Raw genomic sequence first — 26,616 nt, forward strand, 5'->3', positions numbered from 1 at the left:
ATTATTATAGCTATATAATAAAAGGTATTAATCTTCTTGGGACCAAAGTGTGAAAAATGTTTGTAAAATGTAATTCTGGTTCTAGGGAAACACTTCATTTGAGTAGTTTAACCAAATCTGAGTCTCTCACATACAGTGTAAAACAACGTTTGACAGGTTTATGGACACAAAACACGTGGTGTGTGGTCATTCTGTTACAATTTATTTCCTTTAGAATACGTTATAAAAGACAGCTGGAGAATCACAAGGATACATTTGAATACAAAAGAATAATCCTCTTACAAATAAACCAATTCTTTAGGAGTCACTTGCATTTCTGCATTTCAGAATTTGACATCATGTGTATACCACACTGACCTTTTGTTTTATGTTGTGTGCAAAAAATACAATGTAAGCCAGTAGAATATCACATAAAGGTAAAATAACATACAACAGTATGAAGCAAAAAGGAAAAAGTTGTATAAATGAGGAGTGAACTGGCAGAGAGGAAACAAAACACTTCCAACAACCTCCTGGTAATCAGGTCCACTGTAAATCATCAAGTCAAAACTGGTGGAGCAACAATGGGGTTGAATTAAATGTACTGTAATCTCAAACCTTGAATAGACATCTAAAATCACTTTTTCCATCAGTACATTTTTTCTTTCACATCTGCTGCAGATATATATTTCCAGTTTTAGTCTTTAGCGCCTGCGAAAATGTATCCAATTAAAAGCCTTGTTTTAGAGTGTACATTCATTTATTTTAGCATTTCATTAATATGAAAATTAGTCATCAAATGGGACATACATCTGTGTCTTCCCATAAAACTGACACATTTTATGGGAAATATGATTGCCATCATTTTTCAAATCTACAGTTTGGCTCAGATAGACATTTTTGAGCTACAGTTTAGTTGTTATATTATTTTTCAGAACTTATAAAGGTTTAGGACCTTTCAAAACCCACAATCCCACTTAGAAATCCCATCCAAACCCAAATTACAATAGGTATTATAGAGATTTATTAGGTATATGAGAAAATTGATCCCAATATTTGACACGTTCTATGTTTGAACAGAAATATAACGAAAGAGTTGCAGAAAGTTATTTTCTTTCAGTCAACTAAACAGATGTCTGGTCTGGTCCTGCGACTATTTATTGAATTTACAGCAACTGTGAAGATAAAACAGTTTTAACCCTTTATTACCAACTGTATACAGTGTGTTTGACAGTCCACATCAGCCCACGCACAGACTTCTTACTTAAAAGCCAAGTTCAACTCCATCAAATGAATCACGTAAGCATTACATTCACTACAAAGCTTGTATAAAACAGTAAAATACGTTGGTCTCTTTACCATCGTGCATTGAAGTTCAAATGCGAATAATCAAACTCAGCTTTTTAAATGAATTAATAAAAATGCTACAGGTTCAAAAGAGAGAAAAGCGGGTCCTTATAAGGTTGGATTACTTTATGTCTCTGCAGGGAAATGAAGGAGAATCAAACACTTAAAAAAGGAGAGGGGGAAACTGAAAGATAAGAACAGTTGCACTGCAAGTATTCAAAGTCCTAACAGGTATTTTATGTGGCTGTGTATCTGTATGTGCACTAATGGCCCTGATCTCCATAAAGCAACAGAGGAGGACAGAGGAGATCATCATGCTCCACTAGGAGAGCCAGAAATCTTACCTACAGCACAATCCCCACCATAATAAGAAAATATGAGTAAAAGAAATTACCCCATGTCTTTAAGGCCTAATGAATCCTAAACACAAGATGACAGTATTTGTATATGAGGGGTAAAAGCTCTCACCTTGGACTGTATATGGTCCCTTTTTCTAACATATTTGACCTTTGTTTTTTTCCTTTGGCCTGGCTTGACTTTTCTCCCTTGGTCCTGTAACACCCCATTTACCTGAGCCCACCTTTGTAAGAAGTACGCACAGAGGATAAATGCTTTTCTTAGCCTGGTTTGTTATCATCCATCCCTCCCCCCGGAACCTGTGAGACCTGACGCTTTATAGCAGATTGCAGCCACCCTTCTTGCCTCGTCTCTTGGCCTGCAGTGCTGCCCTGGTGGCCATCTCGAACACCTCCCTCACGCCGTCCTTCGTCTTGGCTGAGCACTCCAGGTAACCAAAGGCATTGATCCTGTTGGCCATATCCCTGGCCTCATCTGACTTTACTGGTTCCTATTTGGATTTAAAAGAGAAAAAAGTCACAACGGAAATCCAGCTCATCTCTTTATAATAATGGCGAATTTTCTTTTTCTGTACATCTGGCGCATCATGATTATTAATATATTTTTACTCAGAAACCCCAGTTATGCCACCCTCCTTATGTTTAGTAGCAGAAAACCCTGTGTACTCAGGACTCCACTGCTGACCTGCTTCATCTTTGCCAACTCTCGACGTGTGTGCTCATCATTTCGCAAGTCCTTTTTGTTGCCCACAAGAATAATGGGCACATTGGGACAGAAGTGTTTGACCTCAGGTGTCCACTTCTCTGGAATATTCTCTGCATCAAACACAATGGAGAATGCTTGTCGTGATGAAGGCGATGCAAAACAGTGTGTCTTTCAAACATCATCAACATCTAGGAAATAAGGAAACCTCACCTAAACTGTCCGGGCTGTCAATCGAGAAACACATAAGGATGACATCTGTGTCTGGATAGGACAGAGGCCTCAGTCGGTCATAGTCCTCCTGACCTGCTGTGTCCCAAAGAGCCAGCTCGACCTAGACAGGATAACAGGACTAGTTTACTAACATCAAATTACAATATTTTGAAACAATAACAAATCTTCTGAATGTTCTTTGCCATTTTTCTTAGACTTTACATGAATCTCTGTGAGACGATTAAAGGATTATCTTATGTGGAAAAATGTCTACAATCATGGTTAAACGTACGCTGTGATCATTTTTATCTTATGGTTAGTGGCTGCAAACTGATTACTCACAATATATGAAATAATAAATAACTTACCTGTTTACCATCCACCTCAATATCTGCCACATAGTTTTCAAACACGGTGGGCACATAAACCTCAGGGAACTGATCCTTGCTGAACACTATCAGGAGACAGGTCTTGCCACAGGCTCCATCACCAACTATTACTAGTTTCTTTCTGATTGCAGCCATCTGAAACACGCAGCACAAACATTCACCACAAGAGTTAAACTATTCAATTTCTAGAGATTCACAAGTTAGAATTTAAAAAACAATCTAAAATTACAATGCTGCGATACATTCAGTGTAAAACGGTCAAATTGGTTCAAATTAAGAATAAATTTGCTGTAAACAAATTTTGAGGTTTACTTTGTGGATTTACCTCAATTTACTTACTTATTATTGGGCTTTTGAATATCTGAATGAAAACACCGCCTTGTGTGAATACGTCAACACGTTAGCATTTACTAAAGCTTTCTCCAGCTGATTCACACACAGCTACAGCCTGTCTTACTACTGCACCTAAAGAGCTAGCATTTCCTACAGACATCGTACACACGTACTCCAAAACACTGGTAACAGACATTAGGAGCACACCGACACTGCTCTAGCTGTCAGAATGTTGTGGAAATTTGGCAACTTCAACGTTACGTTGCATTATAACTTCACTTCCTCACTGCTGTTTTCCTCTAATGTAAAAGGTCCAACGAACGTGTCAGCTTAACCACAATCTATATGCTTGATGTTACAAATAATATAACATCCCAATGCAACCTTAGTTTGGATTAGTATTATTTACGAGCACTGCTTGACACCAAATCGCTGGTCTGTGGGCTAACTTTTAGCTAGCAGCAGTTTCCATTCCATCTAAGGAGGCTAACTATTAGCGAGCTAACTTTGCTTAGTTTTTCGAAGCAGTTGGCCTCGTTTCAAGTTGGACACAAGAAACTAAGATATCACAAACCATTACTTATTATCTACCAGAGACTCTGGATTAAAAAGACTAAGAACAGAACAGCTCTAGGTAGCTACTTAATCGTTGTTTTACCGTTTAATCGTAGATACTCGCCTTTCTTTAGTTTTCCTGTAGGAACCAACAACCCCGCCCCCGGCAGTGCCACGCAGCTTGTTCCCACCCACATTGCATACTTCCAGCCAATGAAAGGCAACATCTGTTAGGAGTGAAGGCGAATCTGGCCAATCAATTAAAGATATTGATTGAACAGTATTTTGCCCCCGGTTAAGCTTTAGAAGGAAGCGTCGCCTCAGTCAGGACACAAACCTGCACGTTTCACGTTTGTGTCGGATGTTGTAATAAAACTTCCTCATTCGTCCTTATTTAACATTAGACTCGTAGCAACCGCGTCTGTTGGCAAACTGTGAGCCAAAGGTCCCTGTGAGGCCTGGGCCCGGGTTCAGCCTCACACTGTTAATGTTGCTAACCCTTAAGTTGAGTCCGAGCTCCGGGGCCAGGGTGGGTGCAGCTCCTCGAGCTACTGCACATTCTTTTATTTAATGTGACAGATTTTGCGGAATTTAGATTAAAAAATTTGTCACTCGTGAGACGCAAATGAAAATCATCAATAGCCTCATCTAATCGACATGACGGGATCATAAAGAAAACATTACTTTAATTGTTGGTCAACTGTCATAAATATTTATTATATGTTTTTTGTTGTTTGTAAAATAAAGTGCAAATATCTAGGTGAAAGAAATTGCAGTCTTAAATTATCATAACACAAGTCATAATGTGTCCAAGCTAAGCAAAAGGTATTCCCCATAGAAGCATGTGGTTCTACCAGTGGCCGAATCCAAGACCTGACTGTATTGTTTTTATTGCACAGCCAGATCGATATCAATCTACTCATCTGGCCTTGGACTGATCCAGGATGGTTATGAGTCTGCATACAGGCAGGAGGTGGAGCCGCTGGTCCAGTGGTGCAGTCAGAACCAGCTGGAGCTCAACACGCTCAAGACTTTGGAGATGATGGTGGACTTTAGGAGGAATTGCCTGCCCCCCTCCTCCTCACTATCCACAATAATACAGTGTCTACTGTAGACTCATTTAGGTCTCTAGGATCCACAATCTCCCAGGACCTGAAGTGGTCCCCCCACATAAACACTGTCCGTAAAAGGTCCCACCAGAGGTTGTACTTTTTGAGACAGCTCAGGAAGTTCAACCAGCCCCATAAGCTGCTGACCATGCCATCATCCAGTCTGTCCTCCGCACCTCCATCACTGTGTGGTTTGGTTCAGCCACCAATCTAGACAGACACAGACTGCAGCGGGTGGTCCATTCAGCAGAGGGGATCATTGGAACTGAGCTTCTTTCCATTGAGCACCTGTACTGGGCCAGACTCAAAAAATGGGCTGTCGGCATCACTGCTGACCCCACACAATCTGCACACAAACTGTTTAAACTCCTCCCCTCTGGTAGGCGCTACAGGGTTTTAGTCCTGGACAAACTGTACAATCAATAAAGCAATAAAGCTGATTCTGATTCTGGTTCAGATAATGCCATTAGCCACATCCCCTGAAACAATAAAGGCATGTTATATGGCATCATGGCCTGACAGTAAGAAGGTCATGGGCCAAGAGCCTTTGTGTGGGGTTTCCATCTCTTCTCTGGGTATTCTGGTTTCTGCCCCCAGTTCGTGCAATTAGATAACATCCACTCAAGTTGATCAGCCATTCCAAATTGCTCATACTGTAGGTCTGTGAGTGAGTGATTATCTGCCTCTACATGTGGCATGTGATTAACTGGATCTCCCAGAGTGAACCCAGCCTTTTGCTTGATTGACAATTAGGCAGTTATTTTATTTTCACAGTAGTGGCACTACTGTATTTTCACATTTACATAAAGGTGAAAAAAATAAGGAAGCAATGACAATATAGTGGAAAGACTCCATACTGAGCAAATATGAACAAACATTTTAGGAAAAAAAACAATTTGCCAAGTGTTTTGATGATGAAGGTTGTTGCACTGTGTGGCTGATAAAGTTCAAAATATTAGTCCTGTTCACTGGCAAATTACTTTTCAGGTAACTGACAATCAGTACACACTAAGGATGTTGAAAGGGCTGGCTGTTTTTTCACTGATACTAGTACTACCACTATATTGTATATATACCACTAATACCGATTACCTTGACCAGGTGTGTTAGTCCTCAGCATCTCAGTTTAGCAGCAGCTAAGAACCCCCGGATTAATGAATAATTATGTTTCTTCTTCAACTATAATATGTGTAATTGTTATATGCATTACATTGTATGTATATACACTGCAAGAAAATCAATATATAAAACAATAATTCAAAATCACCGAGGTATAAAACATATGGTGAGAAAAACAGCCGACTTCACTCTTTATTTTGAACTATGTGGCGGTCATGTGACCAAGCCCACTGACAGCTGACTTGTTTTAACCAATGAGCGGCGAACTGCGGAGCATGACGAAAGCAATTGGCTGGTTCAAAAGAAAGGCGGTTTGAAAGTTAACGAAGCTTTATGCTCTTAGTCGACAATTTCATAGCGGTAGTGAGGGACGTGTGGCTTCGGTAAGCTTGTTTAAAAAGTTTGAACTTATTAGACTAAGCAATAACTTCCATCACTAAGCAACTTTGGTTTTTATAGTATAAGATTTATAGGCGCACAAACGTGGCTGCATATAATGAGTAGTTTTATAAAGCTAATGCCTCCGTGTTGCTAACGTGCCAGTTGTTTCTCTCGTAAATGTTATCCTAAAATCAACATGTTTTTAAAGAATTAACCACGCAAAGACATACCCGTAGCTTAAAGTTAAATCACGTCTTTTGTTTTTTAATTTTTTAAATAGATTATTTTGCTTGTCAACGTTAACTTCGCAGCCACTCCTTTTTTCAACAAACACGACGTTAGCGTCTGATGTAAAGCTGTGCTAGCTTAGCGTTAGAATAGTTATATAAAAAAATGCCACGATCTAGGGGCAAACATGTTCGTTATTTTTACATAACCTGAATATGTCGCTAACTGTTGCTCCTTGTCTAGACTTGAGAGTTGTAGTAATACACGCAGAGACTATGGCCGAGGCGGATTCTGGTGATTCCAAACGCTACGAGTTTGATGCTCCCTCGCACGTTGTGGATCTAAAGGAGCTGCAGAATTCCGACAACGAGGACAAGTGGTTTGGTATGTCTCTGAATAATAGTTGGCCTGTTTTGTTAGCTCTGGTTTGTTGAAGTAGTTAAACAATTGTGCCATTTTTTAGAAAACTGCTTTCTCTAGCCGATTTGTAAATAACGTTATTGTGTGGTCAAGTCTGGATTAATTTTTCACATAGAAATGAATGATGCATTGATCCGCTAGTGTTTTTCAGTAGTGTTTTAGAAGTTGGTGTTTTAAGATTGTATTTTGAAATATGGTGTATGAAAATTTATACCAATATAAGTACTTTGATACAATATAAAGATTTAGAAGTCACACACGGAAATGGGAGGGTTGGTGCTGTAGATGCACAGCTGCTGGATGGGATTTCTTCAAAATTAGTTCAGTATCCGTGAAAGATTAAAGTTGACATCAGCTTGATATTTGACTTGTGCTCAGATCTGCAGGCTGGGGAAGCAGGCAATCACCTTATTACCCCCACCAGAACAGACTGGTCCGTTCCCAGAAGTGACAATCCCAATGTGCCCAGAGCCATTGTAAACCCCCAAGTCAAGACGGCTACAGTTGCTGCTGGTTAGTCCGTTTTGTTTTTTCTTTTTTTTTTTTTAATTTATAAATATACATTTTTATTTATGCATTGTAGCTTTGCACAATTCAAGTATTAAAATGCCTAGACTGGCTTTAGGGAGTATTCAGAATTTGCTTGCTCTGTAACATTAACATTACCATGTCTGTGTGACATAGTTAATCTTGTAGTTTGTGGTCCTTGTATTAAGCAGCTATTTTTCATGCCATTTTTGTTCATGTCACTCCATGTGGGCTGGTTGTTATTGCAGATCACAGCGAAACCCCAAACTCGCCTCCTTCAAATATTGTGACATCCTGGGGGGCTGAAGCTAGGAGTCCTTCAAGGCCAAGAAGGACTGCTAATCCACCCCATGCCAAGCCACGCAGGTACAGTCTTTTTATTTACTAAGTTTTGTGAACTCTGCAAGGGTTGGTATGCTTGGAAGTTTCATAACCGCAAGTTGTTTTCCTAGGGTTTCAAAACGTAAAGAAGAATCCCTGCATGTTGCTGCACAACAGTCTGCTTCACCGCCATCAAAGAAACACAAAAAGTAAGTCTTTAGGTAACATTTTTAGATCCAGAATCGTCTGGTTCCTTTTGCAGATCCATTGTTACAAAAGCCCAAAACGACTTTGTATAAAATATAGATCATGCATAAAAAGTTTTAAACTTTTTTTTTTTTTTTAACCTTTTTGTTTCAGGAGTCCTGTGGCCAGAACTGTGCGGAAATCTAGTAGTGTCCACAAAAGTAGCCATTCAAATTCCAGGGCTAGAAGTGGACCTCTGAACTCCACAACACCAAAGATCCAGGAAACAGCATCAAACACTGAGTGAGTCTACAACCTCTGTTTTGATGCATATAAGTGACAAATCGTGTTAAAGTTAATAGTCAACACTAATGATACAATCCTCCAATCAGGCCATGCAGCTCAGAAGAACAGGAGCTGGAGCGCATCAGAAACCTCCAGAAGGAAGTAGCCATGCATCGCAAGAAGAACGAGGCCAGCTACAAAGCTGCTCTTGCTGGCAGTAAGTAGTGTGACACTTCAAATATTACCATAATATATATCGCTGCTTTTATCAATTATTAAACCCGTCAACACTTATTTCAGATCCACCACCAAAGAAGCAGGTTTTGTCCACAACTGTGCCTAAAGAATTCCACTTTAACACAGACACCCGCATTAAGGGGACGTCATCTTCCAATACGTCCCGTAAGGAGATAGACTTTGCATCTCAGCTTCGAAAACCCGCTTCCCCAGTAAGTGACGTTTACTCAACTGCTCACTTGGGATCAACTGTTCTATTCAAATATGAGCTTTTTATTTTTTTTGTTGATAAAGTGATCTGTAATGACTTGAAAGCATTGCTATTGAAGTGGTGGTTCCACATATAGTATCATTTAAAATTCTCAATTCAGAATGTTAGAAGTTACATGTAATAACGCTCAAAAGATTCACTTGTCACGGGATTAAAATAAATTTCTTTTAGGCCAAGGCTGTTAGAGGTGCTACTGTGCCCAAACCATTTAACCTTTCGATGGGCAACAAAAGAAAACTGGAGGAGTCTGAGCCATATGTGCCCATGGCCCAGAGGATCGAACAGTTCCAGAAACGCACCCCTGAGCGCTACCATCTGCGCAGTCGACAGAGCCAAGACAGAGGTTTGCGGCAGCTGGTGTTGTGTTTTTGTTTTTTTTTGTTTTTTTTGTTTTTTTTTTTAAATTAATATTTGCAAAGTGCCTTAACATGACTCTTTTTACTCCATGATTTTGTGCTATATAGATTAAATCCACATTTCCCCAGCACAACACTTTCTTTTGTTTCTGACCAACATGCCTAAATGTCTGACAGGGCCATTACCAGTGAAGGTAGACCACTTGAAGCTTACTCAGCCTCACACGCCAAAACTGATGACCCGCCAGAGGAGCCGGCAACAAACTATAAAGAGCAGTGCTGAGCTGGAAGCTGAAGAAGTGGAGAAAATGCAGAAGTAATCAAGCTCCTTGGTTTTCTGCCTGAAATTGCCTCAACTGTCACATTTGTGTGGAATAATAACTGATGTATTTTATCTTAGCTTCAAATTAAAGGCCCTGGAGTTAAACAAGAAGATATTGGAGAGTGCAGAAGACCTTAAGAAGCCAGCAGTGAAGGAGCCCACTGTACCTGAAGGATTTGAGCTGCAGATTGAGAAAAGGCTGCAGGAAAGGCAAGCCACAAAGAAGCCCCAGGAGGAAGAAATGCCACACTTTAAGCCTCGACCTCTGCCCAAAAAGATTCTGGAAGGGGTGGTGGTAAGTGACTGCAATATGTTTGCAGGTGGGTAGGTTTTTATCATTAAGTGCTGTAAAGAGGATTTTGTCTTAACAGGGATTGCCAGAAAAGAAAGTTTTGCATCCAACTGTGCCAGAGTCGCCAGCCTTTGCCCTCAAGAAGAGGGTTCGTATAGAGCCCAAGGTTGAGGAGGTACGGGTGCATTTATCTGCTTCCCTCGCTCAAGTGTAGTTTGTGTATTGTTGTCTTCACATTGGCCATACTCATGTAGCTAAACTTCTACCATCCCCAGGTTAAACAGCCTGCCCCCATCAAGATTCTACCAGTGCCTCACTATGGCCTCCCCTTCCAGCCTAAGCTACCTGAGCAGCACAACGTGGAGGTGTGTCCCTTCTCCTTTGAAGAGAGGGAACGAGAGAAAAGGGCATTAAAGGAGAAGAAGCTGGAAGAAAAGCAAAATGAAGAGGTGGGCTCACACATGCTCACTGGCGTTACTGACCTGATCATTAATGACTCAACCATTAATACTTTTCTGTTCTGTTTTGTGTTCACTTCTAGGTGCCACATTTCAAGCCTCAGCCACTGCCTAACTTTGACGTTGTGGTTCTCCCGGAGAAGAAAAGGCTGGAGCCCACAAAACCCGAACCCTTCAGACTGCTCACTGATCATCGAGGAGCTATAAAGACCAGTCGCTGGGAACACATGGTGTGACATGATCTGATGTTCTGTGATCTGAACACACAAATGTGTATCGTAACAATGTAATGACTTAATTTTATTTTGTGTATAGATCAAAGAAGAGCAGAAGCAACAGGAGGATGCAGGGATATTCAAAGCCAGACCTAACACGGTCACTCACAAAGAGCCCTTCAAGCCCAAAAAGGAGGCCCGCTCTGCAGTGGGTAAGATGTCTCAGTCGGTCTAATGCATGTGGTGTTTGAGCAAACCTTGCTGCTTTTGCCATGTTGATGTCAAAATACCTGTAACAGCAAATCTGATATGTGGGACCTGTTGGGTAGCCTTGTTCATGTGTAAGAAAGCTAGTTAATTACGATGACTTGTGTGCATTAATGACAACATGCACAATGGGGAGAGCATGTGTTGAAGGTGCTTTATTGACAGTCAGCTCTTCTCAATCTTTTGTTTTGGCAACCTGATTAAGTTTTAATCCAGCTAGTGAACCGAATCCTTAGTTTCCCCACCTGTAACTGGGCTTTGGACAGCATTATAAATTGGTTTTAGTTGATTACATAGTATTGTGATTCAATGTCTGTTGTCAAATGCTTGTATTGTTCAGAATGTTCCAGTTTTGTTCTGAGGCTGGAGTGTTCGTAACTTGTGTTAATCACTGCTTCTGTTGTCTTTGCTACCTTCTTTCGTGGAACGCATAAGAAGGCATTAATTCTTCCACAGTTGTGGAGGCATTTGAGCTGTCGACAGAGCGGCGGGCCAGAGAGCGCCAGGAGTTTGAGCGACTGGCCAGCGAGAAGGAGGCCCGCAGGGCACTGATGGAGGAGGAGCAGAGGCGAGATGAGGAGGAGAAAGAGAAGGAAGCGATCGCCAGACTGCGGCAGGAACAGGTGACAGCAGAGCACAGTTCACTGCAATATGAAGTAGATGGGGGTTAATCCATACATGAATGAGTTGAAGATGGTTCTCGTGTACAGCACAGACCAGCCGGACACATTAGTGTCTGTACTGTAAAAGGCACCATTTGTGAAGTGGGCTTTTGTTTGTTTTTAAATAAACCGCTTCTTGAGTGATGGTTCCCTGAACATGTGGGTTTCTTCACCTCCTGCAGGTCCACAAAGCTCAACCCATTCGACACTACAAACCTGTCGCAGTGAAGAAGAGTGAAATCGCCCTTACAGTGCCCCAGTCGCCCAACTTTTCTGATCGCTTCCGCTTGTGAAAAGCCTGTGGTATCTCTTGGTCTATGTGTAGTACATATTTTATTTTTTAAAGCTTTTACTGAATTGGTAAACTGTAAATAAGTACATTTTTGTAGCTTTGTATCTGTTCTAAATATATTCTCTCTTTTATTCTAACAGCCATTCAATTAAAATGTCAAATTTCAGCAACGTTTATGGACTTTTTTTTCCCCCACCCACACATGTAAATAAAGGAAAAAAACCCTAAAATGAAATTCTAAATGGGTTTCATAAAATACTACATCGAATATGTAGTATTTAGCATATATGAATATACCTAATTACTTATTGTTATTGGCTTCTTTTGATAATGACTCAAATGAGAGGCAGTTAAATCTGTTTGTTTTCCATATCTTTATTCGAGTTTGAAGAACAATTTAGTTGCTGAACACTATTAATAAACATGACTGGAAAAACTGAGCTCTGATTCCAATATGAAATCTCTAAACATCAGTACAATTTTCCAAAGGGTAAAAAATATCTGGGTGCATGTTATTAAATACAAAAAAAATAAATAAGTCCTAACAGGAGTGTTTGAGAAAATTTGAAAACTTATTTGAATAGAAAAGAAAGGCACAGTTACTGTAACTGACTAAGCTGAAACTTGAGTTCAGATCAAGACTCAACAGGACCCTGTGGATTTCAGAGCCATATGAAACAAAGCCCTGAGCCTGGACTAATTTCACTGAGATAGTTGGCAGCAATCATTTCTCTACAGCTGTTTAAACAAAATGCCAGATTCTGCAGTTTGGTGTGGGAAAAGGTCAAAGGTTAAGTCACCATTGCAGCTCAAAATGAAGTCTGCGTTGCTGACAGTTGGATGAGACCAGTTGCCTTCTGTGGGACGTTCAGGGATCCACAAAGGACACGGCGATGTAGCGAACACCGGCCGTGGTGGGCAGGCCTTCGTGGTAGTGGGTGAGGCGGCCTGGGTGCATGAGGGCCCAGCCTTTCCGAGGAGATGTGATGGAGCAGTCGTAGCGGAGGAACCTGCAGCCGCCACCCTGCAGCCAACGCAGACACATTCACGTCTGGCATCTTTCATTGTCATAAAATTATTTTAATTATTATTATAAATTATTATTTTGTCACAACTGGTAGACGATGAAGATTCAGACGTATGGTGGATTTCTCTATAGTACAAGCTGCTGAAGTGAACATTCTGAATGCAGTTACTGATCAGATGTTGAATTTCCAAAGATACTCACCTGGAAATCAAGGCCTACTTGATTGAGTGCGATGTTTATGGTGAAGGTGGAGGCGTCGTGGTGCGGCCTCAGAGCGGGCTGCTCGTCTGGTTTGTATCTGACCACGAAGGCCAAGTCAAACTGAGCCTGCACCCAGACACAGAGGAGTGACGCATGTAGCGGACAAGAAGGTCACACGTGATCAAGCCCTTTTTATATGACTCACCCTGGTGTAGTAGCCGGGGAACATCTTCTCCGTTACTGGTGCTATGTACTCCAGCAGGAACTTCTGCCATTCCTTCTCATAGTTGACTTGATTCATGTGGATGTCAATGGTGGGGACGTTCTCATAGCCTCCCTGGATTCTTTCATCCTGAAAACAGGAACTCAGTCAACGGGGCCTCAGCGTTACATAAAGACCACAGCCAGTCAAAGGTCACGTACCCTGTTGCCTCCTCCGGACCACTCGCCAAAGTTCTCCATTTCTTCCACGATGTGGTTACACGCCACATCGCTGAACACTGGGAACCAGTACACGTCAGGGCACGGCTGGTGGACGACAAAGACAAAGCCCAGCGTCAGCGCTGAGCAGCAAACGTTCGCGTCATCTTCAGGGCGCTAACTCACCGTTTCCATCAGCTTGTCTTTCAGGATGTGGCTGTAGTTCTCATGGATGTAGCGCTCCTCCCAGTCCTGAACGTAACACACACAACGTTTACAATGGAAAAGCCTGACTGCTTGATATTCCTAAGCTCTCTCCCACACAGACACTCTATTTATCACCATAATAATAAGGGTCCTACCACTGGGTTCTCAAAGATCTGCCACAGATCATTGTGAAGATGGTTCATCTGATAGTTTTCTGTAGACAGGATCCGACCGAAGCTGTGTGTGTTGGCAACATACATGAAGATTCCCTGAAAGAGAGACATTCATGATTTTATAGTCAAATGTAGCTTTATTTAAATCGATTCTGGCTTTTGTTCGGGAGCTCGGTTTCAAGCCTCCCGCCTTCGTTTCCCGCTGACCTTGCTCCGGACGTTGTGGCAGAACGCCATGTCGGGGTCCAGGTTGTGGGCGTTGAACAGCTCGACGTCTGGGAGATCGGAGCGCAGGAGGCTGGCCCTCAGCAGGTACACGCTGGACACGTACGGGACGTTCCACACACCCCTGAAAAACAGCACCGGCTCATCAGGATCTGACACACGGCTGGGCTAAAACAAGAGCAGCAAGGTTTGAAGCTGCATATGTACTACATTTACTACCATCCATAGAAATCACACCATTGAACATCCTGGTGGAAGAATTAACCTTCCTTTGTTCTTGGCCCGATGCTAATGAGCTGCTCCTTTAGTCCTTTAACCACCTTTAATCAGATATGAGACCTTTGTGTTGAGCAAACCTTCATACAAACACCGCTACCACTTAAAAGTATGGTACAATATCCAACCTTGGGGAGTCTAGCAAGCTCGGCATGAGGGAACATCATCTAGTGTCAGTGCATCATACACAGGGTGCGGCCTTCGTGCCTGCAGGCACACATTTCCAGCATATTTTGCCCTCACGGCTTCCCATCCGTTCTCTGATTGGCTAGAATCAAACCCAGAGACAGGAGGCTTTGACAGAAGCTCAACGCAGATTGAACCCCCTGGACACTTTTACTTTGCAACTATTATAACAGCCATAAGACCTATGCTGAAGGTGAAGTGCCATTTTGGCTCTGGTGATGTCAGCAGAATGCTGCTCCTACACAAACGGAGACCTACACTCTGCGCCCTTGGACGATGTCCACGTAGTCCTCAGAGCGGGCGTAGTAGCCGTCGGCACTCAGCGCTCCCCAGAAGTTGCTCCACAGGCGACCGACTCGCGTTATCATGGGTGCTACAACAGGCCTAGAGGACGACCCAACAGAACACAGTCAGTACAACTGATCCCAAGAAACTCAGACGGGACGAAAGGTTCTGAATTACTGCAACACATGAGTAATTATTCAGACACTTACAGGTTTTGTTCAATGAGAATTTTGAGTGTGTTCTCATTTTTTAAAACTACTTCGATGTCCAGGCTGAAAAAATAATCACAGTCCTCGTCCTTCCGGCACATATCACTGAAAATACAATGACGACAAAATTCACGCCACAAAGCCACCACAGAATACGGACAGAAACAATGAATCATAAAGGCGATCTGAGTGACGTCTCAGAGCACAACGTCACACTGTCTGATGTACAGGCCGCACGCGGCCTCAGCAAATTGCCTTCACTTGAAACTCACAAGCCCAAATTTCGAGAAGCTGCTTCTTTGAGCTGCTCTTCAGGTCCGATAAGCTTCACATCCTGGTAAAGGCTCCCATGATCCTGCAGGAAAGCGTGGACCTGCGGCTCATGATGAGCTTCCTACGGCGGAGAGAAGGAGACTTAAAACAGGGTATAACAGTCATCATCATGCATATATGATCATTTTCTACACAAAGGCTCTGGATTTCAATTCAATCTGTGCTTTTATGCTTGAGTATGTTTGACAGATGCCGACTTTTAAACGCAGGTACTTGGAACCGGTACCTGGTTGGAGATGAACAGCTTGAGCCTGTTCTTCGGGTACTGGAGCTTCAGCAGGCGTTCGAAAAACACCGCGACGAAGGGGGTGGGCTGCTGGATGAAGACGCCGACCATCACCAGCGGGTACTCGCTCTCCTGAGGGAGCGAATGAGCCTCGTGTGAGGAGCGCGCTACCTGGAGTCGGCCTCTCAATGAACGGCTGGCATATTCCCTGCTACAGACTGTGAAGCAGGAAGGAAACGGGGGTTCAGACCTTCAGGGCTGCGAGTGAGCGGAGACCCTCCTCACACACCGTGCACCCAGTCTCAAACGTCCAGGTGTTGGGGATGTAGTTCCCCAGGTAGTTGACCTGCAGCTGGAAAACACATGCGAGAGGAGGCGTCAGCTCCTGCTGCTTCCTGCTGAGTCAGCGTCCCTCACCGGCCACCGGCAGAGGACAACGCATGAGCCGGTACCTTGGTCGGCCCGTTCCCGTGGACGGCGACGGGCAGAGTGTCATACAGCACGTTTCTGGCTCGTACACGACCGTCCTCAAATTTCAGCACCACCTCATCTGGAACACAAGCACACGCGTTGTCATCGCGCCCGTGAAGTTCTCCCCACATGGATCCAGTCACTGGACTCTTGATGCGTGTCCTCTGTGGGATCTTCGACACGTCCGTCTCACACAGAACTCACAAATTCCGTCTTTGACCTGTTAATATGACGTCGCGGGGAGCCAGGTGAAAACCGATTAGCAGGTACTCACCCAGGGCTCCGTGGAGGTTCTGGAACAGTCTGCATTTGCTGTCGATTGTGATATTAATGGATTTCTGAAACACGGAAACACAAGTTGTTGCTGCTCATATCCCTGCATTTATCTGACAGCTGTAGTTACACTAGTGAAAGTGCTCTAAAAACTCTGGAGACAATAAAACTGGACTTCTTTTTTTTTTAAAAATGATGCAGCATACTATAAGACACGAGGCTTTAACAATGACTTTATATGAAGTGGGTAGCGTTGCTGTAGACTGTGGCAGCTCTTACTCTCTTCGCCGGATCCGTGAAAATGTTGGTGAAGAACAGCTGGTCGCTGTCGTCGTCTTCTCCCGTCCAGTCAGAAACCATCTCTTTGATGTTGGCCAAGTGGCCAATGAAGGCTGAGGACACAAACCACACAGGAAGTGAAAACGTGTAGCAGCAGACGTGGTTCAGGTCCACAGTCGTGGGCCCCGGCCCTCGTCAAGCACACCAAGGAAAGTGACGGCTCGGGTTTTTACGGCGCCGACTGCAACGGGCTGTGTCTCCTGTAAAAGGAAGCATCCTCCTCCTGCCTATGTCATCAAAGCGTGTCATTAAAACAAGACTGAGCGTCTGCAGCAGCTCCGGTCCTCTGCAAACACGCTGGTTGGGCCCCTTTCAGTTTACCATGCGGTGTCGGATGCGCGCGTTCTGCTCCGACCTCGGTTCGCGCTGTTATTACATGTTACACGTGTTAATGAGAAGGCGCGCAGTCATTACGGCCTCACCCCACGCGTTGCATCGCAGCTCGTTCGCTGACGGTTTGGGAAGCCTGTAGCGTTGGCGATAGTGAACCTCACTGCCTTGGGATCAGCAGTCACAGACTTGTACTTTGAATTAGAATTTCGAATATGAAAGTCATATTTATATTATATTTCGGGAAAAGCCTGGAGCGGTTGCGCGCTCCATGTTGACCCCTGGTTCCGTCACCTGGCGCTGGACCTACCTCCTGAGCCCAGGAAGCGGTTGCCCTCCCTGACGTGGGGGTGCTTGTCCTGCAGGTGCCGGTCCGGCCAGATCAGGCTCTCGGAGGAGAACACCACCTTGTGTCGGGCCTGCTGGAACTTCTTGAGCAGCTCCTTGGGGCCCGAGGCAAAAATGACGTCGAAGCTGTGCGAGAGTCAGAAGAGTGTGAAACCAGTGACGGGGTTGGAGGAAATGAAAGGGTGGCCTTTTATGAGAATCCGGCAGGCTTTAGTTGGAGAGCTAAGTTGCCAGTGGTTGTGTTTACTGGCATCTAAGAAATGCTTTTAAGGAACTGCTCAGTGAGTAAACAACTGCTGATGATGTTGATGTCTCTGACCCTTTAACTGAGGGAATAAGGGAATAAAATGTTCCTCTGCTCTGAAATGGAAGGTGATTGAAATGAAATCTACTCAAAATGTCTGAGGTATGAAACTCCACCTGTCAATAAACAGGATGATCTTGTCCTCGTCCTTCATGTCGTCCAGTGCCGCCTTGAGGAGTCGCACTTTCTGGCCTCCGCCTGGAGCCGACATGTAGTCGCCTCCTGTCCATTTCTCACCTCGGCCCAGAACCTTAAAGCACAAAAACGTCCCCTTTAGATTTCATTGCTCAGGAGCAGTGAAACGGAGCATGAGTGTTTTCAGAGCAGGCGTTTACCTTGACGGTGTAGTTAAAGTGTTTGGCCGACCTCATGAACCGCGCGAAACCATCTGTCTCTTTGGTTGCAACAGTCACAACCAGGAGTCTCTCTGGAAGACACCACAGGACGAAGGAGGAATTCAGAGGCAATGCTGTCACTTTGTTTGCTTCACGGTGACGCAACAGCAGCAGCTGTTGACCGAGCACGAGGAGAAGCAAACATCTGCGCTGAAAGAAAACTCAAACTCAGGGTTTTAAACCATCAAACCAATGCTCCAATAGTCATATATTAATAATGACATACATGAACTGTTACAGCAGCAAATTCCCAAATTAAAAGAAAAAACAGACAAAAACACGAGCCACTGGTGGCGGTAACACTGTGCAGCTTCCAGACCGAATCGTCTGTATTAATGATGTAACAGTCAGTCAAGTTATTCTACAATTAAAATATTACGGAGCAGTGTAACACTGTCTAATATGAAGGTCTGAACACCAAGTACCACAGAATATGGAGACACTCAGAACGCAGTAATAGATCGGTAGCCTCATACTTTAACACGTTATAGTTTTCACTCCTGAAGACGCTCACGTGAGTTCAAAGCAGGTTTACGTGGATCTACGCGTGTTTTGCGAACTCGTCTGATTTTCCCATTAGGTTTTTACACTAAAGCTCTAATTTGCCTTTTCTCCGTCTTTTTCAGTCTCTTCGACGCGCTTTCAACAAACTGGAAATCCGCCCTTTGATCGCCGCTGCGCACACAGACTGCTCGGTGCAACAGCACCGAGCACCGGGCTCTTCTAAAGCACAATATAAATGGAGAAACCAGACCTTCCGCTCAGCGACCCTCGTGAACTGCGGCTGCGGCCCGGTCCACGTCAGCGGCCCGCGGCTCCGACCCACCGGCTGCGAAACACGCCGCGCCGCTGAATTCGCTCGTTTTTCAATTCAAAGCCTTTTAACTGGGTAAAAGCCAAACGCTGGCTACAACCGTCCATTCGAGGTGTCTCTTGGGCCGTTCGGTGACTCCATCTTCAACTAAATCACAGCTTTTCTATTTTTTATCAGTTGCTGCCATTATACTTGTGGACGCGTTTCGGGCTTATTTGCGACAACCCAGGGGCGTTTTGCCTGATATTTTTGTCCAGGGTCGTGTTAGTGGGTCGTGGCTGCTCAGACCCACGGGCTCGTTTCTGTCGTCTTACCTTCGCGGATCCGCTGCTCGTCGCACTGAACCAGGTGCAAAAGTGCACAAAACAGCAGCGAGGACCAAAGTCGCATTTTTGGCAAAGTCCGACTAAATCCCGGTGAAACCAACGCCGACTGAACTGCGGGCTCCTCCACTCTTAGAAGGAAAACTTTACAGGAGCGCGAGTCCGCAAGCACCGCCCGCTCGGCCCGTCCCCCCCACCTCACCCCCGGCGTCTTCCACGCAGAAGACACGTTTACGCGACACAGCGGTGATAATAACACGGCAACAGCACTATAAATAAGAGGGCAGAGCTGGGAGCAGTGCACGGGGTTTGGGTGCTTTGGGTGCAGCTTGTGAATTAATGATCATTCTTGCAGGACACGGGCTCCTCTGTTCCATCTGTGACGCCCACTTCCAAAACGGGCAAAGGCTGTTTGGAAAGGATGAGCCAGCTGTGCTGCTGACATGAGCGCACGCACGTAGCCTCGATGAGAGTCGACCTCTTTATTAGGCCTTTGCACAAAACACCGTCGAACAAACATTACAAGGCAAACACTATTAGAAGTACAGGCTGGATGCAGCAGACACAGAGCGGAATAAATGTGGGATGTGCATGTGTATCATGTTGCCAAAAGCAGACAGTGCTCAGTGTCAACAGGAGACGTTATCACAGTAAACAGATAAACAGAAGCGTGTTGGTTCACGGTTTGTCCTTTAAATGTGAGCCAGGGTCAAAGCAGGGGCCTGGGCTGCCGGGGCCCAAGGGCCTCCTGGGGTCATTTCACTGACTGGTCCAGCCTGGACTCAGACAGAAGGACACTTTAGAATATGTAGCTATGAAATGTTATTAAAGGGAACATTGGCTGTAAATGGCCCTGTGATAGACTGGCCTGTCCAGGGTGTAACCCGCCTCTTGCCCTGTTGGGGTAGGCTTCAGCACTGCCCACGACCCCTACAAGGAACAAGCAGTAGAAAATAGATGGATAAATGGATGGTTGCCTTGTTTGATTACAGTAAACAATCAGTGGTAGTTATAAATATAACAATCTGCAATTATAGCTTAATAATTAAGCTATAATAATGTATTTTTATAAAATGTATTAACACTTTATATCCTAGCATTAATACTATAATCTATAATAACTGTATTTATTAAAAGTATTAGCATTAATGGACATTTTAAATAGTATAAATTATAGTTGTACCCATAGTTATTTAATTTAAGACATCTATTTTAACTCATCATCAATATTTGTCCTGCGTTTGGGTTTTACGCCATTTCCGGTCACGAGTGTGCCGTTTTGCTTTACGGCATTTGTGACAACCCAGAAGTGTCAACTGCTGGCTGCAGAGTTGTTTGGAATGACGGGCGATTTATTCTTCACAGCGTGAAGCCGAGCTAAACGCAACGTGAGCTAAGGTCCAGCCGGAGGGGGTTTTAAGCTGTCGGACGGAGACGGAGACGCGCGATGGGAGCCGGGTCCGATTTGCTTCACAGCGCTAGACACCGAGCTAAGCTAAGCTAAGCTAACCTGAAGCTAACGAAGCCAGTTTGTCAGCTTTCCCTCACAGGAGCATGCTCTGAACTTGGAGCCGAATTCAATGTGACATCGCGAGATCTACTGTGTCGGCACCCTGGGTGCAGCGTTTAGATGCAGACTTTCGTTGTTTAAGTGCAAAATGTGGCTACAGCAGAGGCTAAAGGGGCTGCCGGGCCTGCTGTCGAGCAGCTGGGCGAGGAGACTCCTCATCGGGCTGCTGCTTTTCCTCATCCTGTACTGGTACCTAGGAGCCGAGCGGAGGTGGAGGTTCTTCGGCGGCTCGGCCATGCCCGGTGGGGCCGCTGGCCAGTGTCTGCTCACCGAAATTCACCGCTGGAAGTCTTTGGTGGAAAGAGGAGAAGGGATTTACAGCACAGCTCAGGAACCCACCGACGCACCCTTTGTCACAGGTAACGGCCATATTCTGGTTGACATTGACTCTAACAAACTGTGGGTGGCGTCGTCTTCACAGCCCGGCTCGGCCCCGGTCCACCAGACTGAATACTCACCGAGACTCTGGGTCCATCTCGAAGGCAAGCGAGCCGAGGCTCAGGCCAGCATGCTGTGGTTCCGTAAAGGATCCGTGCTGTCGGTCCGCTGCGCCTCCCCGTCCGCTCTGCAGTCTGCCCGGGACTGTGTGACCATCAGAGAGGAGTTCATCGCACACAGAAGCAGACCCAACGTCTATCTGCAGCGAATCCACATCAACAACCCGTCTGACAGGGCCGCCTCCTTGGACGTCTCCTCGGACAATCCCTCGTTTGGCAGCAAGTTCACCAGCAGCGTGGAGAAACTGGAGGACAAAGACATAGTCCTGTCCTCCGGCAGAGTTCCAGTGGAGAACAATCGCATGCTGCTGGTGGTGGTGGTCACCAAGAAGCTCAGCGGCGTCATCCAGGTGTCTGCTAAGTCCGAGTACACAGACAACATCCTGTCTGTGGTGTGGACCTCAGAGCCCATTGAGGCCTCCAAGCTGGACGAGACCTTCACGGCCCTCAGAGAAGGAGCCAAAAAGGAGCTGGGGGAGCTGCTGAGGTCCAGCGTGGATGAGCTGGTTGTAGGTCACCAACAGGCCTGGGTGGACCTCTTCATTTCAGGTGAGGCACTTCCTACTGAAATACCGGTTATTACACTCGATAATATGTTCTTTTTGAACACAACAGCTGCTGAGTCAGGGAACATGTTTTTGAATGAACTTGACCTGAAGTCTTTCCTTGAAGTCTTTTATTTTGGGTAATTCTTGGAGCCATAAAGAAGGTCCACTTTGTTCCTGATCATCACATTGTAAAGAAATTGCTCTGCTGTTGAGTTGTTGTGCCAGTATTTTGCGTTTGGCTTGTGACTGGTTTAAATGTTGGTACATGTCCTCAGCTCGAACCTAGATGAGGCCGGAAGAAACATTTTTTGACCTATTTACACAACATCCACAGAGACTGACTTACAGTTTGGCTGGTGTTAGTTCCACCTGCAAAATAAGTCTAATTGTGTAAGTTGTTAAACCATTTATCTGCAGCACTCCCTCAACCATCCTGCTTTAAAGGAAAGACAAGATCTCAGTTGTTGACAAAATTCCTTATAATGTTTAGGTTGCATTAAATCGAAAGGTGTTAAAAAGGGAGAGTGACCGAATACTGTTCTTGCTGTGTCTTTGTCCAGCGGGGTCAAGAATTAACCTGTTATCAAATCCTTTGTTCGTTCAGGTGTTGAAATGAGGAAGATCACGGACTCTAACACCCCATCGAGCCGCACGGTCAACACCACCCTCTATTACATCCTCTCCTCCTCCATGGCGCCCCTGCTGGACCGACGGCTCGGCGGCGATGAGCGGGCTCGTCTGGAGTCCAGTCTCAACTACGCCGACCACTGCTTTAGCGGCCATGCCACCATGCACGCGGAGAACCTGTGGCCAGAGCGGGTGAGCAGCACGGCTCAGATCCTGCAGCTGGTCACGCTGTGGACCCTGACGCTGCAGAAGCGGGGCTGCAAGGTGCTGGTGGCAGCAGGAGCCCACGGGGCCATGCAGGCCATGGCGCTCAGCTTCGGCGGCCTTCAGTTCACCGAGAACCACCTGCAGTTCCAGGCTGATCCAGACGTGCTGCACAACAGCTACGCCTTGAGGGGGATCCACTACAACCAGGACCTCATCAACCTGGCAGTGCTGCTGGACACGGAGGGGAAGCCTTTCCTCCACGTGTCCGTGAAGCAGCAGGAGAAGCCGGTGAAGCTGTACGCCTGCGAGGCCGGCTGCCTCAACGAGCCCGTGGAGCTGACGTCGGAGGTCAAAGGTCACACCTTCCCTGTGATGGTGACGCAGCCCATCACGCCGCTCCTATACATTTCCACAGACCTGCGCCACCTGCAGGACCTCCGCCACACCCTGCACCTTAAAGCCATCCTGGCCCACGAAGAGCACATGGCCAACAGATACCCAGGCCTGCCCTTCCTCTTCTGGTTTAGCGTGGCGTCGCTCATAACTCTCTTCCACCTTTTCCTCTTCAAGCTCATATACAACGAGTGCTGTGGCCCCGGCGCTAAGCCCCTCTTCAGGAGCAAGGTATAAACAAACAGTCCTAACTGGAATCAGATACACAAAACTACTCTGCTCTGTTTTTATAAGTGTGAGTGTGTGCGTGTGTGTGTGGTGGCAAAGATCTCCTCTCGGTGTCAACACTTCCTCTGTCGGGTTGGTTTCTAGGGTTTGACCTTCGCCCTCTCCCCCCTCACATGGTTCAGTGTTTGGTTTGGGTTTATCTAATCGCCTTACACACATCCTCTCTCAGATTTTCCTGTTTGTGCCGAAAGAATTTGTTTTACGTTTTGCTTCAGCATATTCTGTGCCCGAGCGTAGAAAATAAAATTTCCTGTGAAAAACCCAGTAGAGTAGAAGCATCCTTCCAAATCAAAGTTCAGATTAACCACGTCTTCGTCACGTGCCATCTGTTCGAGTGCACTTCGTGTTTGTTGTAGAGTTTATTTCATTTCTTGATTGAAGTGGGAAAAAAAGCACAAGAATTGTTCTCTTTCTGTTTGCTAAGTTATTGTTTTACTGTATTTCTTTTATTTTCTCATCCTGAGCTTGAAAACCTTTGACAGCTTTCGCTGACTTAACATCTGACAGGACGGTACCAGTTGTTTCTTGTTTCAGGTGTGAAGTGTTAGACTCCACGTTAGTGGCGTGAGAAGCTCTCTGGCTTGAAGAACACAACCCTGCGACACGTTTTTTCTGGCATTACTGGAATTTAGGAATCGAGCAGTTTACCACAGTGCAGAAGGCATCAGAATTCTTTTGATGCTCACTGTGACTGATGACCTAGCGTAAATATTTGATGCTGTACGTGAATGATTTTCTGAAGAGCATAAATCTGCAGTGCTGCAACATGCTTTTGGACTAAACCGAGGACTGTCGGCTGTGACCACAATCTTTAGCCACAACTGAAATAAGGACAAATTAGCGGAAGAGCAGCTTTATAGAAAAACAAACGTTCTGTTTGTTGCATAAACGGTTTGTAGTTGTGCATGGAGAGCTTTTCGTGCCATTAGCAGTGTTTCCAACCTGTCTGCTCCTCCTCTCTCCTCATCTGCCCCAAGCTACGAAAGTCAGGATAAATCTTTTTGCCATTTTTAAGTGAGACATGTGTCGTAGGTCAACTGAAACAGAATTCCTGCCGTAAGAGAGAGAAGCCTGATTTAGAACTCAGTCTGTGCGTCCATGTCATGTGTCGTCATGTGAAGACGTTTCGAGCCGCTGCAGCTGCAGGTTTAATGTTTCTCATCAGCTGTGGACGCTGTGCTCACTTGAGAGTCTTTTTCTGCTTTTTCTTTTTTTCTCTTCTGCCTTTTGATGATGTTTTATATGGAATCTCTCGATTAAATTAACAAGAAACCTGGACTGGCTTTGGCTCTTTGTCAAGTCTCTGTAACCCCTTCTGCTCAGCTTCTCTGTGTCTGTGTGTGGACGGGCTGGGTTAGTGATAAGTCGGAAAAGCTGCTGATGGTCCATTCTAATCCTCGCCTCTGACTTCGCCACCAGGTTGACAGCAAAAGTGAGGATGGCTGCCAAGACACCAGGAGCTCTGCTTGATCGCATGCACACATTCAACATTCAGCTTGAGATTAAGCGTGCCTTTTTCATATTGTTTCCACAATGTGGTGGTCATTTGTTTATGACTGGGGTTTTTGAAGGAGTCATTCTATTTGGAGATCTGCTGGGAAGAAGTGGGTTTTAACGTTTTTATTATAATTTAAAGTTTTGCTGATCATTTTCTGCCGAGAACATGAAGGGAGTTTTTTTCTAGTGACGATTTCTTGATCAGATGTTGTGATATAACTAAGTTGCTCTTTAACCAGCTGAACAGTACAGTAAAAACTCTGAGTCTCATTTTGAGTTCACCATCTTTCAAATAATTTAAACAATCACTGTACGATTTGGAGCGGGAGGGCAAGGATGGATGGTGATGCAGGCTTTCATGCCCATTGTGTGTTCACTGGTTGTTCGCACGAAACAGAAAGAGACCTGTTGATGTGATTGTTGTTTTAGGAAAGCTATGAAAATTGCTGCATGCAGCAAACCCGCTAACTCAGCTAGCAGGGCAGACGCATGCTGTGTTTATTGTGCTGTTGGCAGCCGTGGGATTTATTCTGAACAGTTTCCGTTCCTTTAATGAGACTTTAATGCTGGTTGCACAGATTTAAAGACAACTGCAGTCTGTGTTTAAAACCAAAGTGAGTCGACACAGTGAAGGTTGAGACCTGGTGAATGACGGGTCCCAGCATCATCCACATGTCTGAGGTGACTCCCGCTATCGGTTAAAACCCATGTAATCACAACCTTCTTACTGGCACTGCCTCCAGAACGTTTCTTGCGAAGGCCTGAGGATTTTGCACTTTCTGAATGATGCTCAGAAACCTGGAAGATAAACCTCCGAGCAAAACGTTCAGCTTGAACTGGACTGTAGCTGTGCAGGAATGTCTTTGCTCTTCCTTTTTGGCTCGTGTGAACTGCTGAGCAGTGTTGTGAGCAGAGAAGTTAAAGGAAGAGATCCAGGTCATGAAAATCTGTTCCGTTACAGCTTAATTCAGAACCAAATCACCAGGAGTTCAAACTGTTTTTTAAGCTTCCAGGTTTATTTTTGGTTTAGCGCAGCCCACTTCACATGTACCCTGGTGTTTTTCTCTGTCCACACATTCCTCGCTCGCTCAGCCCACATCCTTCATGGTTAGAGCTTAATGCCAAGGTTTGTTTTCCCAACCAGTTAACCTCTGCCTACTGTGACATTGTTTACTTTAAATGTAAAAACCTATAAAGAGCAGTTGGTGACGTTGTTTGCAGTCTAACATGATAAAATCGTTTTTGGGCTTTAGGGATTTTTCTTAATGTTTCTGGATCCATCACTTGGGTAACGTTCACATCACAGCTTTTTTGCTTCAACGTTAAAATTGCATGTGGCAGTTTAGGATCAGACCACACACACACACACACACACACACACACACACACGTCACCTGTAAACATGGATGTGAACCAAAGATGTGAATAACCCATCTGAACTCTGCATTAATGTGATGTGAACGTAGCCTTAATTTGTGTCATCCTTGTCGGACACACTTGTGTGCATGATGCACTTGTAAATTCATGGGGCAATGGTACCTTGAGATTTGTTAGTTTTGATTCATTTTGTTTTATGTGAACTGCTGAGTGTGCCTTAATGAGGAAGACAAGTTAATTTATTCAGCTCATGGCTGTGAAGCCATATATGGGATCATGTTAAATTATTAGTTGTCCTGTAAAACAGAACCAGAACATGTTTTCATTTTATTTTTTGTTGGGAAAATAAATCATCTTATTATTGTGGGACAATATAAAATGAATGTTGTTTGTAATTAATTAATTAATTAATTATCATTCAGC

General features: G+C 44.7%; 4 protein-coding genes across 8 annotated transcripts; 2 read left to right on the top strand and 2 right to left on the bottom strand.

Moving 5' to 3' along the window:
- Positions 1-181: 181 nt before the first annotated feature.
- rhoaa (ras homolog gene family, member Aa) lies at positions 182-4,129 on the bottom strand. 3 transcript variants are annotated; one of them, XM_029157380.3, is made up of 5 exons: positions 4,000-4,129; positions 2,967-3,122; positions 2,599-2,719; positions 2,368-2,498; positions 182-2,173 (listed from the first exon to the last, which is right to left on the bottom strand). In XM_029157380.3, the coding sequence occupies exons 2-5, from the start codon at positions 3,120-3,122 to the stop codon at positions 2,000-2,002; spliced, it is 582 nt and encodes a 193-aa protein (XP_029013213.1). In that variant the 5' UTR covers positions 4,000-4,129; the 3' UTR covers positions 182-1,999. The 3 variants fall into 3 exon arrangements, with proteins under 3 accessions (XP_029013213.1, XP_029013212.1, XP_029013214.1); XM_029157379.3 differs by having other exon boundaries at positions 3,979-4,082; XM_029157381.3 differs by lacking the exon at positions 4,000-4,129 and adding an exon at positions 3,327-3,925.
- A 2,200-nt stretch (positions 4,130-6,329) lies between these two features.
- Positions 6,330-11,990, top strand: tpx2 (TPX2 microtubule nucleation factor). 3 transcript variants are annotated; one of them, XM_029157367.3, is made up of 17 exons: positions 6,330-6,486; positions 6,956-7,096; positions 7,511-7,645; positions 7,909-8,026; positions 8,113-8,190; positions 8,342-8,470; positions 8,560-8,669; positions 8,753-8,901; positions 9,132-9,303; positions 9,494-9,632; positions 9,717-9,933; positions 10,010-10,105; positions 10,206-10,379; positions 10,472-10,618; positions 10,704-10,815; positions 11,306-11,493; positions 11,715-11,990. In XM_029157367.3, exons 2-17 carry the CDS (start codon positions 6,988-6,990, stop codon positions 11,823-11,825), a joined length of 2,184 nt encoding a protein of 727 aa, XP_029013200.1. In that variant the 5' UTR covers positions 6,330-6,486; positions 6,956-6,987; the 3' UTR covers positions 11,826-11,990. The 3 variants fall into 3 exon arrangements, with proteins under 3 accessions (XP_029013200.1, XP_029013201.1, XP_029013203.1); XM_029157368.3 differs by having other exon boundaries at positions 11,309-11,493; XM_029157370.3 differs by having other exon boundaries at positions 11,327-11,493.
- Positions 11,991-12,179: 189 nt separating this feature from the next.
- Positions 12,180-19,458, bottom strand: plod1a (procollagen-lysine, 2-oxoglutarate 5-dioxygenase 1a). Its single transcript, XM_029157371.3, has 19 exons — positions 19,181-19,458; positions 17,993-18,084; positions 17,774-17,907; positions 17,316-17,479; positions 16,616-16,728; positions 16,338-16,401; positions 16,045-16,142; positions 15,843-15,944; positions 15,593-15,724; positions 15,306-15,427; positions 15,034-15,138; positions 14,798-14,923; positions 14,060-14,201; positions 13,835-13,948; positions 13,659-13,724; positions 13,476-13,580; positions 13,258-13,404; positions 13,053-13,178; positions 12,180-12,848 (listed from the first exon to the last, which is right to left on the bottom strand). Exons 1-19 carry the CDS (start codon positions 19,254-19,256, stop codon positions 12,693-12,695), a joined length of 2,184 nt encoding a protein of 727 aa, XP_029013204.1. The 5' UTR covers positions 19,257-19,458; the 3' UTR covers positions 12,180-12,692.
- Positions 19,459-20,424: 966 nt separating this feature from the next.
- kiaa2013 (KIAA2013 ortholog) lies at positions 20,425-26,607 on the top strand. Its single transcript, XM_029157374.3, has 3 exons — positions 20,425-21,805; positions 22,409-23,262; positions 24,739-26,607. The coding sequence occupies exons 1-3, from the start codon at positions 20,848-20,850 to the stop codon at positions 24,787-24,789; spliced, it is 1,863 nt and encodes a 620-aa protein (XP_029013207.1). The 5' UTR covers positions 20,425-20,847; the 3' UTR covers positions 24,790-26,607.
- The last annotated feature ends 9 nt before the right edge of the window (positions 26,608-26,616 follow it).

Source organism: Betta splendens, chromosome 7 (assembly GCF_900634795.4).
Source record: "Betta splendens chromosome 7, fBetSpl5.4, whole genome shotgun sequence".
In the NCBI taxonomy this organism is placed as follows: Eukaryota; Metazoa; Chordata; class Actinopteri; order Anabantiformes; family Osphronemidae; genus Betta; species Betta splendens.